This window comes from Camellia sinensis, chromosome 9 (genome assembly GCF_055761805.1).
Source record: "Camellia sinensis isolate YWXY chromosome 9, ASM5576180v1, whole genome shotgun sequence".
Classification (NCBI taxonomy): Eukaryota; Viridiplantae; Streptophyta; class Magnoliopsida; order Ericales; family Theaceae; genus Camellia; species Camellia sinensis.
The window spans coordinates 19,293,564-19,306,529 of NC_138969.1; the positions used below are offsets into that span (position 1 = coordinate 19,293,564).

A 12,966-nucleotide genomic window follows, 5' to 3' on the forward strand; every position below is an offset into this window, starting at 1 on the left:
TTCAAGTGTTAGGACAAGGCCGAGATGAGCAAGATTAGAAGTTGTGACACAGGTATTTTACTCGAAGAGATTGCACAGTCAAGGTATACTTTGAAGACATACAAATTATTCTAAGTGTAGAATCATACAAGAGCAGAAAAAAGAAGACATTCATTCAAAGAAGAAATTAGAGAAATGCATTTAAAGAAGAAAGAAGGCACTTCGGCCTGAATATTGAAAAATAAATTATTCAAACTACAAAAATGGCACGTCGGCCAGATTAAAAGCATACAAAGAAGGACAAAGTACAAGGTACAAGGTACAAGGAGTAAAAGAAGGAAATAAAACTACTCGGCATCAATGGCAGGATATAGAAGACAGTTAGGAAGACTTCTCAGCAGCCTTCTCGGCCTTGAGCTCAGCATCAATCTCTCGAAGAGTTTGATCAAAGCTCTTCTCGGCGATTAGCACCTCGGAGTTTGAAGGCAAGGATTGAAAGCAAAAATCTGAAAAAAGACACAGAAAACAAAAACAAGAATGTAATTCGTAATCAAGAATGGTGATGAAGCTATCAGGAAATCAAGACAAAAAGATTGCACAGGTGTGTCAAGCTAAGAACAGTGGCAGAAATCAACAGACGTGTGAACAGTGTGTATTCAAGAAGATGATTTATGGGTAAAACAACAATGGTGATTAACAATGAAGCAAAGCTTTTGGGAAAGCAACAAGAAATAACACTAGGAGGAACAATGGCTTACCAGAAAGAGGGAAGCCGGAATGAGAATTGTCGAAGTCTGACGACGGATGCAGAATGACATAAGCTTCACCGGAGGAGAGGAACGAAAACAGTTGCAGAGCTTGAAAGCTTGGAACAATGACGGATTTAAGCAAAAGAGCTAGAAAGAGAAAAAGCTAGAGGATTGAATGAAAAAAAAAAAAAAAAAAAGAGAAAAATCAGAGTCAAGAAGACAACAAAGTTCAAGAATAAATCCAAGTACACAAGCACTAAGTAAGTATGTGAAGAACAAGAAAGTAATGACCCAAACACGATGCTAGCAACAGAAAGCGGATATGGCAAGAACAGTGTCAGGCGTTCAAACAATTCAAAACTTGAAAACAGACGAAAATAGAAGACAACAGAGGGCAAGTAAACGGATTCAGAAGAGTTATGAAAGATTGAGCTTAATAAAAGAGTTTATGAACCTACCAAGAGAAATGAACGCCGATATGAAGATCGCCGGAGTCAAATAGATGACTGGAAGTCGAGAACCCACCGAAGAATGTGAGTGGAGCAGTTACAAAGCTCTTGGAGTTTACGAATTAATGGAACAAGAACCTCGGCTAGGAGGTGTGATCTCGAGCAGCTTGGAAAACATGAAGCTTGATACTTGACAGAAGTGGACAGTAAAGTCCAGGAAACTTTGAGGTTGGCGAGTTTGGTCTTAGACAGAGGGGCACAGATAAACGAACAGTATAGGTTCCATCACCTCAGAATGTCGAGGTAATAGAACCTAGGGGGCAGTTGTGGGGATATATTTTCTGAGTACCAACACGTGGCCAAGGTGACGCCGACATGTCAGCCGAGGTGCCACGTGTCCTGGTTGTTATGCCGAGGTCATCTCGGATAGGCCGAGGTTACCTCCGAAGATATCGGAATCCGAGATAAGCGGATAAGGTGCAAGAGTCCTAGAATAAGAGAAGACTTCAGTTTGTATTAAGATAAGACTCTTAGAGAGTTTATCATAATCTTACTAGGAGTCCAAGATTAGCAGTAATCCTGAGTCCATAGAAGTTAGGCTTCTATTGGGACTAGGTTTATGTTGGCTATAAAAGAGAGGCACCTCCATGGGTCTAAGGTATGCTTTTGATACTCAAGCTTGTGAGTTTTAGCACTTGATTTATCTTTGAGAGATATACTGACTTGATCGTCGGAATGCCCCCGGGTGGACGAACTACCGCCGGAATCTTCTCTTTCTGTTGCAGGTCAACCAGGTGCCATTTATTCTGCCGGTGCTCTCTAGCTGGTTACTAAGCGGGCAGTGTGGTCAGAAAATCACCCACACAGCTACAATGAACATCAATTATAAGATGTGATAGTATATTATTATCTCACAACATCTAATAATAAGTTCAACACTGTAAAATAAGTTTTTGGATATCCTCCAGCTCTACTCAAGGATTTATATCACACCTATTGATCATAAAATAAAATAAAAAATTATTTCATAGACTTAATTTAGACCATCTCAATTTGATTTAGAAAATAATATGTACATAAAAAAATTTACGCAATATTTTAAGTACAATTAGCATTGTAGTTTGATTTGTTGTTCAAATTGTGAAATTAAATAAATAGATTTATGAAGAAATCAAAATTATATAAATACCAAGAACACATGCTGAGAATTACAACTAAATTACAACAGAAATACACAATACAATAAAATGGTAAAGAAAGCAAACCGAAACCTGCACGGTAGCAGTTTCCTTAAAACAGATTTCGCCGCCTCACGGGTCGAGTGCTTGAGGAATCCCGGCGTCTGTCTCCCAGGATACGACGGTCAAAAACCAGCTACAGCAGAAGCACTCTCTGTCTAGCTTAGCAAACAAAACAGTGGCAGCACTCTCTCACAGTAGAAACTTTCTGGCAAACTGACTAAAGAATGGAAGAAACAATTTCTGTGTCTGAGACTTGACAGGAGGGTCTCAATTTATACATGTATAGGGGAGAGAAGAGAAACCTCCAGCCTTTATGGCTAGTCACTAATGCACCATTAACCTCTGCAATAAAGGCAGGAGTTACAAACCCCATTAATGGACTATTAAACTTTGCAATAAAGGCAGAAGTTACAAACCCCATTAACTCTTTCATGAAGCTAACTTCATGGGGCAATTTCTTATTCAATTCTCAATGGTTTTTGGCCATTCTATTTGTGGTGTAAAGATCTCAATGCAAAGTATCTACACACACTTGGACCCAACAAAATAGACGGTTGGAACCCACTTTAATATTTAATTAAAGTCACCAAAAATCCATTTTTTTCCAACAATCCCCCACATGAATAAAAATTGACCGAATGACTCAACAATCAGACATTGTTCAACAATAAAGGCTTGGAGAGAGTTCAACGGACTAACCCCGACATCAGAGAAGGTAGTTTTTGGCTTTGAACCTTTCCCAGTGAAAACCTATCGAGTTTACTGGTTGATCAGTGAATATGACATCTTGAACTGCTCTGCCGTTTATGTAAACTAAGACAATAGATCTCACACGGGAATTACTCCTACCACCATTCTGTTCTCGCTGGTGTGCCCTATATGGCCCTGGGCACTAGCCTGGTTCAGCGAGTGGTTTCAAAGAATCTTGGCCTACCCAATTCTTCTAGAAGCGGCCCCACTTCACACTCACATAGGTGACTCTAATTGAGTATCCTACTATACTCAGCTCAACAGCTTAACACACTAGATTCATTAAAAGCTCAGCTTAACCTCTACACTTGCAGGTATCACTGATAAAAGGAATGGCTGGAGGTTTAACCTCCTAAGTGGCATACCACCATTACACACAATTAGGTTGTCCCATTGAACCTGGATCTTGGGATCTCCAGTCAACTAGGTTGGGTTTCCATTCCGATAACTTCCAAAGGCCTTAACCTCATTCCTTTGACGACGTTTCGACTAACACTCGATTTAACCCTTTGGTTAGCGGATCCGCAATGTTGTCCCTAGACTTTACATAGTCTATAGAGACAACTCCATTCGAGAGTAGTTGTCGTATGGAATTATGTCTACGACGGATATGTCTAGACTTTCCATTATACATATTACTCTGTGCCCTACTAATTGCAGATTGACTATCACAATGTATACAAATAGCTGGCACAGGCTTAGACTAACGTGGAATATTCTTAACAAACTGGCGAAGCCATTCAGCCTCTTCAGTTGCTTTATCCAACACAATAAACTCATATTCCATCGTTGATTTCGATATACACGTTTGCTTGGAAGATTTCCAAGACACGGCTACCCCTCCGAGGGTAAACAAATAACCACTAGTGGATTTGGAGTCTTTTATATCAGATATCCAGCTAGCGTCACTATACCCTTCTAGCACCGCTGGATATCGAGTATAATGCAGCCCATAATCCCGAGTGTAGCATAAATACCTTAACACCCGCACAATGCCCTTCTAGTGAGAAACATCGGGATTACTTGTGTATCTACTAAGCCTGCTAACCGAGAAAACTACATCCGGCCTAGTACAACTCATCAGATACATCAAACTGCCAATGACACTAGAATATTCTAACTGAGAGACACTCTCATCATTATTCTTGGTCAAGTGCAGACTGACGTCTACCGTTGTCCTAGACACACTTGTATCTGATTTACCAAATTTCTCAAGTATCTTCTCAACATAGTGAGACTGAGAAAGTACAATTCCACTAGATGTTCTGGTAATCTTAATACCTAGAATAACATCTGCAAGGCCTATATCTTTCATGTTAAACTTAGAGTTTAACAATCTCTTGGTAGTTTTAATCATCTCATCATTACTACCAACAATGAGTACGTCATCAACATATAGACACAAATGACATAACCCCTGTCAGTGTGTTTAACATATACACATTTGTCACACTCATTGATTCTAAATCCATTTGACAACATAGCGTTGTCAAACTTCTCATGCCATTGCTTAGGAGCTTGCTTCAAACCATACAATGATTTGACAAGTTTACAGACTTTCTTGCTTTTCCCTGGAGCTGAAAACCCTTCAGGTTGCTCCATGTAGATTTCTTCATTCAAATCCCCATTTAAGAAAGCTGTCTTTACATCCAACTGGTGTATTTCTAGATTACGCAATGCTGCTATCGCAATCACCATGCGAATGGATGTTATCCTAGTTACAGGTGAGTACGTATCAAAGTAATCCAGGCCTTCTCGTTGCCTGTACCCTTTGATAACGAGCCTCGCCTTATACTTATCAATTGACCTATTGGCCTTCATCTTTCTTTTAAAAATCCATTTGCAGCCTAAAGGCTTGCAACCTGGAGGTAAATTTACCAACTCCCAGGTGTGGTTCTGTAAGATGGAGTCAATCTCACTTTTGATCGCTTCTTTCCATAAAGGACTCTCAGGAGAAGTCACAGCTTCTGGAAACATTTCAGGTTCGTTCTCAACCATATAAGTTAAGAAGTCTAGACCAAAAGATTTGGATATCCTAGTCTTTTTACTACTTCTAGGCTCATCTAAAACCTCAATTTGATCATCACCTTGATCATCAACATGATCATCATCACTAGCAAGCTCATCAAATTGCTCCAAAGACCTTGGAACCCCTTCATGGGTTCGGCAAGGAAAAATGTCTTCAAAGAAACATGCATTCCTCGACTCCATGATGGCATTCCTGTATATGTCTGGAATTTCAGACTTATGTACAAGAAATCGATATGCACTACTATTATGTGCATAACCAATGAATATACAATCCACAGATTTCGGGCCTATCCTAACCCGTTTGGGTGTAGGAATCGCCACTTTTGCAAGACACCCCCACATTCGTAAGAATTTATACGAAGGCTTAATCCCTTTCCATAACTCATACGGCGTCTTGTCCACCTTCTTCCGGGAAATTTTATTCAGAATGTAATTTGCAGAGAGAATGGCTTCCCCCCCCCCACATGTTCTGTGGCAATCCAGAACTTATCAACATTGCATTCATCATTTCCTTTAGTATCATATTCTTTCTCTCAGCAACCCCATTAGATTGAGGAGAATAAGGTTATTGTTCAAATTGTGAAATTAAATAAATAGATTTATGAAGAAATCAAAATTATATAAATACCAAGAACACATGCTGAGAATTACAACTAAATTACAACAGAAATACATAATACAATAAAATGGTAAACAAAGCAAACCGAAGCCTGCACGGTAGCAGTTTCCTTAAAACAGATTTCGCCACCTCACGGGTCGAGTGCTTGAGGAATCCCGGCGTCTGTCTCCCAGGATACGACGGTCAAAAACCAGCTACGGCAGAAGCACTCTCTGTCTAGCTTAGCAAACAAAACAGTGGCAGCACTCTCTCACAGTAGGAACTTTCTGGCAAACTGACTAAAGAATGGAAGAAACAATTTCTGTATCTGAGACTTGACAGGAGGGTCTCAATTTATACATGTATAGGGGAGAGAGAAGAAACCTCCGGCCTTTATGACTGGTCACTAATGCACCATTAACCGCTGCAATAAAAGCAGGAGTTACAAACCCCATTAATGCACTATTAAACTCTACAATAAAGGCAGAAGTTACAAACCCCATTAACTCTTTCATGAAGCTAACTTCATGGAGCAATTTCTCCTTCAATTCTCAATGGTTTTTGGCCATTCTATTTGTGGTGTAAAGATCTCATTGCAAAGTATCTACACCCACTTAAATCCAACAAAATAGACTATTGGAATCCACTTTAATATTTAATTAAAGTCACCAAAAATTTATTTTTTTCCAACATGATTTAACCCTCAAAAGGGGCACAAAACTTAGAATGGGAACAAATTCTAGAATTCGTGATTTGTTAGGCAGATTCCCACAAAGATTCAACTCTTAAAAGTAGCCATCTCTCACTTTCATGAAACTCAAAGTCACAATGCTAGTGGGACAATTTTAACAGTCAAGCTTTGCGGTTGGGTGGAAATACACAAAATTCCTTTTAGGTGGAAATACACAAAATTTCTTATTCATTTTATGAATATAGAAACCGATTATAGAATTAAATATAGAATATACTTGAATAGATAATATTTTACAGAATTTATCAATGAGATCTATTTTTTTTTAAAATCTTACATGTCCATATATATATATATATATGTATAATTCTGTAATTGATTTTGAAATAAGTCAAATTGATTTGTTTGGAATGATCTAAATAAGTGTATTTTTTAACTTTTTACGAAAAAACGTGAAATATAGGTTGGATTTGAAATGATGTGCTAGAAGAATGATGTGATTTAAATAAAATAATATAACTTAAATAGGATAATAACTTTTTGACTTTTTGAATTTTTTACATTATGCCAAACTAGGCCTTAGGGGGTTAAAATTGGACCATTAGAAATTGGAAACTGTTCTGGAACTCATTCTTACCCACGCAAAGATTCAACTCTTTCAACACGCGATTTTGGCAGTATTACACACGGGAGTCATCAGACACCGCCCCATCAAGTCCATAAATACCACAACTGACTCACCCCCAATTGAACACAACAAAAACAAGAAAACATAGAAAACAGATATGGAGTTTTCAAGCTCATCCTCCATATTGTTTTCTTTACTTGTTCTCTTGTTATCAGCTTCGTGGGCTGCTTCAAATTCACTTCAAGATCATTTTTACAAATGCCTTTCTCAAAAATCTCCTCCCTCTACGCCACTCTCCGCAGCCTTTTACACACCAAAAAACCCTTCATTCACTCCCCTCCTACAATCCACTGCCCAAAACCTCAGGTACTTGGAGCCATTGGTCCCAAAACCTGAGCTGATCTTCACACCACTATCCGAATCCCAAGTCCAATCCGCTGTCATTTGCGCAAAACAACTCAAAATCCACCTCAGAGTCCGGAGTGGGGGCCATGACTACGAAGCCCTTTCTTACGTGTCACAAATAGAATCACCATTCATCATTGTCGACTTATCAAAACTCCGGTCCATCAATGTTGACATAAAGGGAAAAAGCGCTTGGGTTGAGGCCGGTGCAACAACTGGCGAAGTTTACTATCGAATCGCGGAGAAAAGCAAATTCTATGGCTTCCCGGCTGGCCTATGCACGAGTTTAGGCATCGGTGGGCACATCACAGGCGGGGCATATGGTTCCATGATGAGAAAATATGGCCTTGGAGCTGACAATGTCATCGATGCTCAGGTCATTAATGCTAATGGGACAATTCTCAATAGACAAACAATGGGAGAAGATATGTTTTGGGCCATTAGAGGTGGCGGAGGAGCGAGTTTTGGGGTTATTCTTTCATGGAAGATAAATTTGGTTCCTGTACCCGCCACGGTGACAGTTTTTACAGTTACAAAGACCTTAGAACAAGGTGCGACGAAGATCCTCTATAAATGGCAACAAGTTGCACCCAGCCTTGATGAAAATCTCTTCATCAGAGTCATCATAACACCGGTCAACTCCACCAAAAAAGGCCAGAGGACTATTGCAACTTCCTACAATGCCCTTTTTCTTGGCAGAGCTGATAGGTTGCTCCAAGTGATGACTCAAAGCTTCCCTGAATTGGGTTTACAGAAACAAGATTGTACCGAAATGAGTTGGCTCAAATCGGTGCTTTACATCGCTCAGTACCCTGCCAATGTCCCTCCGGAGGTCCTTCTTCAAGGGAAACCAACTTTCAAGAACTATTTCAAGGCCAAATCAGATTTTGTGAGACAACCCATTCCTCAAAATGGGCTTGAAGGGCTATGGAAGAGACTATTGCAAGAAGATAATCCAGTTGTGATATTCAACCCTTATGGTGGAATGATGGGTAAGATTTCGGAGTCTGCAATTCCTTTTCCTCATAGAAATGGCATATTGTTTAAGATCATGTATGTGACAAGTTGGGGAGATCAAGCTAAAGGCTCAGATGCAAAGCACATTGATTGGATTAGAAGTCTTTATGATTACATGGCTAGTTATGTTTCTAAGTCTCCAAGAGAAGCATATGTCAATTATAGGGATCTTGATTTGGGTGTGAACAAGAATGGGACTACTTTTCGGCAAGCAAGTGTTTGGGGTGCCAAGTACTTCAAGAACAACTTCAAGAGATTGGTGCAAGTGAAGGCCAAGGTTGATCCTGATAATTTCTTCAGACATGAGCAAAGCATCCCACTTCTTCCAAAATCAAAAAAGAAGGGTGGAAGTAGAAAATCCCATCACGGGTGAAAATGAAGAAATTTTGTCAAGTGGTCGGGACCACCAGTTTTGGATTCAGTCACTCATGATAGACTATATAGGAAAAAGTGAGACGATACTTCTAATTTTTCCAAACCCACCTCTTCGAAAAGTTAAAAAAGATGGAACCTTTGGTCTCATTTTTCTTTATGTGACATAGAGTGATTTGAAACTAAAATTATTGTAGTAGTTTAGATTAACCGAATAATTAGTATGAAATGAGAGGGTAGAAATGGGTTGTTATGAAGCATAATATATATAGCCTTGGAGCAATTTTATTATGTGTATTTGAATTAATAAATTGGAATAAAAACTATATTTAAATTGAGTGTTGTGTTGTGTCCCATTAATCTCATAGCGTTTTATACAAGAAATAATGTGCTTTGACATATCAAAGCTAGATTTTTATGTTTCTATTGCAGCCTTGTAGGAGTCCACGTTTTGTTTAGGAATTTTTGGGTTTTTTGGTTTTTTTTGTTATTTTAATTTGGGGCTCAAAAGTCTCATTTGGGAAGAGTTTTTAGCCTTTTTAGTTTTTTTGACTTTTTTACGAGAGAAAGAATGTAATGATTATGGATAGGATGTAATGTTTTGTCTTATTGGACTAAAAAATCTATTTTATTTTTTGTAACTATTTTAATCAAAAAAAAGTCTCAAACTCTCTTTCCCAAACGAGCTCATGCCAAATGTGGAGTTGAAATTTGACATGAACTCAATAGGTTAAACTTAACATACTCTATGTTGATGTTAAATGTTAAGTCCACTCAATAAAATAATTTTGGATAAATTATATTGACACCCTCTGAGATTTATGTTTATTACAGTTTCTCCCTCTCACCTTTTGAAAATTACATCTCCCCCCTTGAGGTTTGAAATTTCATTACAGATTCCCTCCTTAGCAATTTAATTTTTTTAAATACAAATTTTGCCCTCATTGGGAAATTACATTGACATCCCTCACATTTTAGAAATTACAATCCCCTCCCTAAGATTTAAAGTAGCATTACCAATTACCCCCTCGGTTAGTATTAGTTGGAAAAAAAATTCATTGAAAAAAAAAATTAATTGAAAAAAAATTTTGTTAATAAAATTTTTTAATTTTTATTTAAAAACCAACGTAAACTTATTTTTTGAATTTACGTTTTTTCTTCAAATTTACAAACTGAGACAACCATTTATAAACCAAAAAAATTATCAAACAAGTTTTTATGACAGTTTTTAAAATTTTTGTAAATATAAATTGAAAACTTAAAACGAAATGGTTAACCAAACAGGCCTCTGATGGTAAAAATGTCATAAAATTAACAAATAATTAAATAAGTTACCAATGTAAAAAATAAGTTATCAAAAGATTCTTAGGTTATGTATGGTTTGATTTTTAGTATTTTTTTAAAAAAAAATTAAAATTTAATTTGGTTAAGAAATAAAAAATAATTATCATTTAAGGGTAAAAAATAATTATCATTTTAACTTTATAGGCAGGTTTGTTACCCAAAAGACAACCTAAGATAAAGGTGAATTAGGTTTTTATAATTAAAAATTAATAATACCCTAATAAAAATTATGACTAGCACAATAGATAAATATAGTTAATGAAATAAAAATAATTAAAACAATTGTTCTAACAACTATGTCAATTAATGATTTTAACACAATGAAAATGTGAAATATAGCTACAGCAATTTAAATAAAATAAAGAGATAAGGGAGAGAGAGGCAAACAAATTTATAGTGGTTCGGTTTCAACTCGGCCTACGTGTTACGATCCGAACCTACCCCTAAAAGTTTACGCCATGACCGGCCTATACTTAGGCCTCAAAGACAAAATTTCAAAATATTTAAGTGACATCGGGACCTAAAGCGGAAGCAAATCAAATAGTAATATCCATTGAGCTTGTGCATACATGATACCTAAAATAATTAAAACAATATAAACACGCTAATAAACATATATATATATATATATATATAAGGATCTCACATACATATACATAAAACTTAGGTAAATATAAAATTCTAACAATACAATGTTAAAGCCTCAACACAGATGCGCATCTCGGTGGCTTGACTTAGCAGGCTCACAAAAGAATTCCTGTGGCTGACCTAAGGATAGTCTCTGGATGGATCACCTACATACAGATAAAATACAAAGTGAGTGAAACTCAGTAATAATAAAGTGAAATGAATCAGATAAATAATCTAGATTCAAAAGAAGCATAACACCATACTCTTCCTCATTACATCCTTCTCAACATTATTCATAATCATATCTACCAAACGGCCTCAGGCCTAATCATATACCAGAACGGCCTCGAGCCCAATCATATATCAGAATGGCCTTGGGCCCAATCGCATATCAAAACGGCCTCAGGCCCAATCATACATCAGAATGGCCTCGGGCCCAATCGCATATCAGAACGGCCTCAAGCCCAATCATGTATCAGAACAGCCTCGAGCCCATGTTTGATATGAAACGACCTTAGGCCCAATATAATGACAGTTGTCCAGAGCAATGTAGGGAAGATGGAACATCGGCATGTCTCCAACTTCCTTGGCGTTAGAGCCATTAATCATGTATGATTCATATCATTATAGAGTAGATGGAATATCGGCATGTCTCCATCTCCCTCGGCCTTAAGGCCATTAATCATAAACAATTCACATCATAATGGCCTCAGGCCCATCAATAGAACAAAGCGACCTTAGATCCATATCAATGCCATTGTCTAATTCTTTTATCAAAACATAATTCACATAACGTACTCCATTGCAATAAACGTAATTTGTATCCAATAAACATACATGAATCCTAGCATGACTTATCTCAATATACCATTCACAATCAAGAATGTCTAAACCATAGCATAATGATTCCAACGTGCCAAGTATAATCAAGATATAATAATTCGTAAACAGAAATGCAAGAGCAAACATATATATCATTACACTGTTATTACTCACAGTGATGTGAGTGAACAATGGTCTCCTCCGGTATGTGCCCTACACATAGCACATAACTCGTAAGTAAATCATTCCTCTTTAATTTCCTCTTATTTCTCAAGCATTCGATTCGTTAAGCACATCACTATTCTTAGTTTCTTTTTAATTCTTAATTATTCCTTTTGTTACGTCTCATGTAATTAAACACATTACAGGAACATCGAATGGACATAACAACACATTCAGAGGATCGAGAAAAACGAAAGAAAGTTTCAGAATTTTTCAACTTGAGACGCACGTGTGGAAGTCCCCGCTTTACGGGGGGGCAGGTGCGCCGCATGTGCCTTTTTAGCATTGTAGTTCGACCCTTCTCTCTTGTTTTCTGCACGTGCGACTGTGGTCCCCGCACGTGCGGCCGTGCCTCCCGCACGTGCGGTCGTTTGCTCTGTTTTGGCAATCCAAAATCTAGACAAAAACTCAATTACCGAAACCCCTTGCAAGGTATAAGATAGGGCAAATTAGCTCAATATCATGACATACTAATACAAGGAACATGAATCATAAACATAATCAATCCATACTCCTCTTAAATTCATATATATACATCTCAAATTCTTTACATTTCAACCATGTTTGGTTCATCACAATATATCTCTATAAACATCAAGATGTATGAGTGAACTTAAGATGTGTAGGACCAAAGAAACATAGCTCAAAACAACCCCCAAACCTAAAGATCATCTACCAAAGCATCCAAATTCCATAAGCAAGGCTCTTGTTGTAACCCTAACTTACATGAATGCAAAGATTTCCTTCCCAATCAAATAGAGAGAGAGAGAGAGATTAGGATGTTCTAGTTAGATTGAACATACCTTGAGCTCTAGCCTCAAACCCTATTTTAATTCCTTCAATCTTCCCCCTTGATGAGTCTCTCTTCTTCTCCCTTCTTTCTATCTTCCTTGGGTTTTCTCTAGAATTCCCCACTCAATATATATAAGGAGATGAGTTCATAAAGAGATTTATATAACATATAAACAAGTCTTTACCTTTTGGGCTTGCCAAACAAGCCTTAGCGAATCAGACAAAATAAATTTTCAATTAAACTTC

At 37.5% G+C, this 12,966-nt stretch overlaps 1 protein-coding gene across 1 annotated transcript; it reads left to right on the plus strand.

The window, feature by feature from the left end:
• Positions 1–7,013: 7,013 nt before the first annotated feature.
• On the plus strand, positions 7,014–9,248 carry LOC114258465 (monolignol oxidoreductase AtBBE-like 15). The gene has a single exon (XM_028198414.2). The coding sequence runs from the start codon at positions 7,274–7,276 to the stop codon at positions 8,909–8,911; it is 1,638 nt and encodes a 545-aa protein (XP_028054215.1). The 5' UTR covers positions 7,014–7,273; the 3' UTR covers positions 8,912–9,248.
• Positions 9,249–12,966: the final 3,718 nt, after the last annotated feature.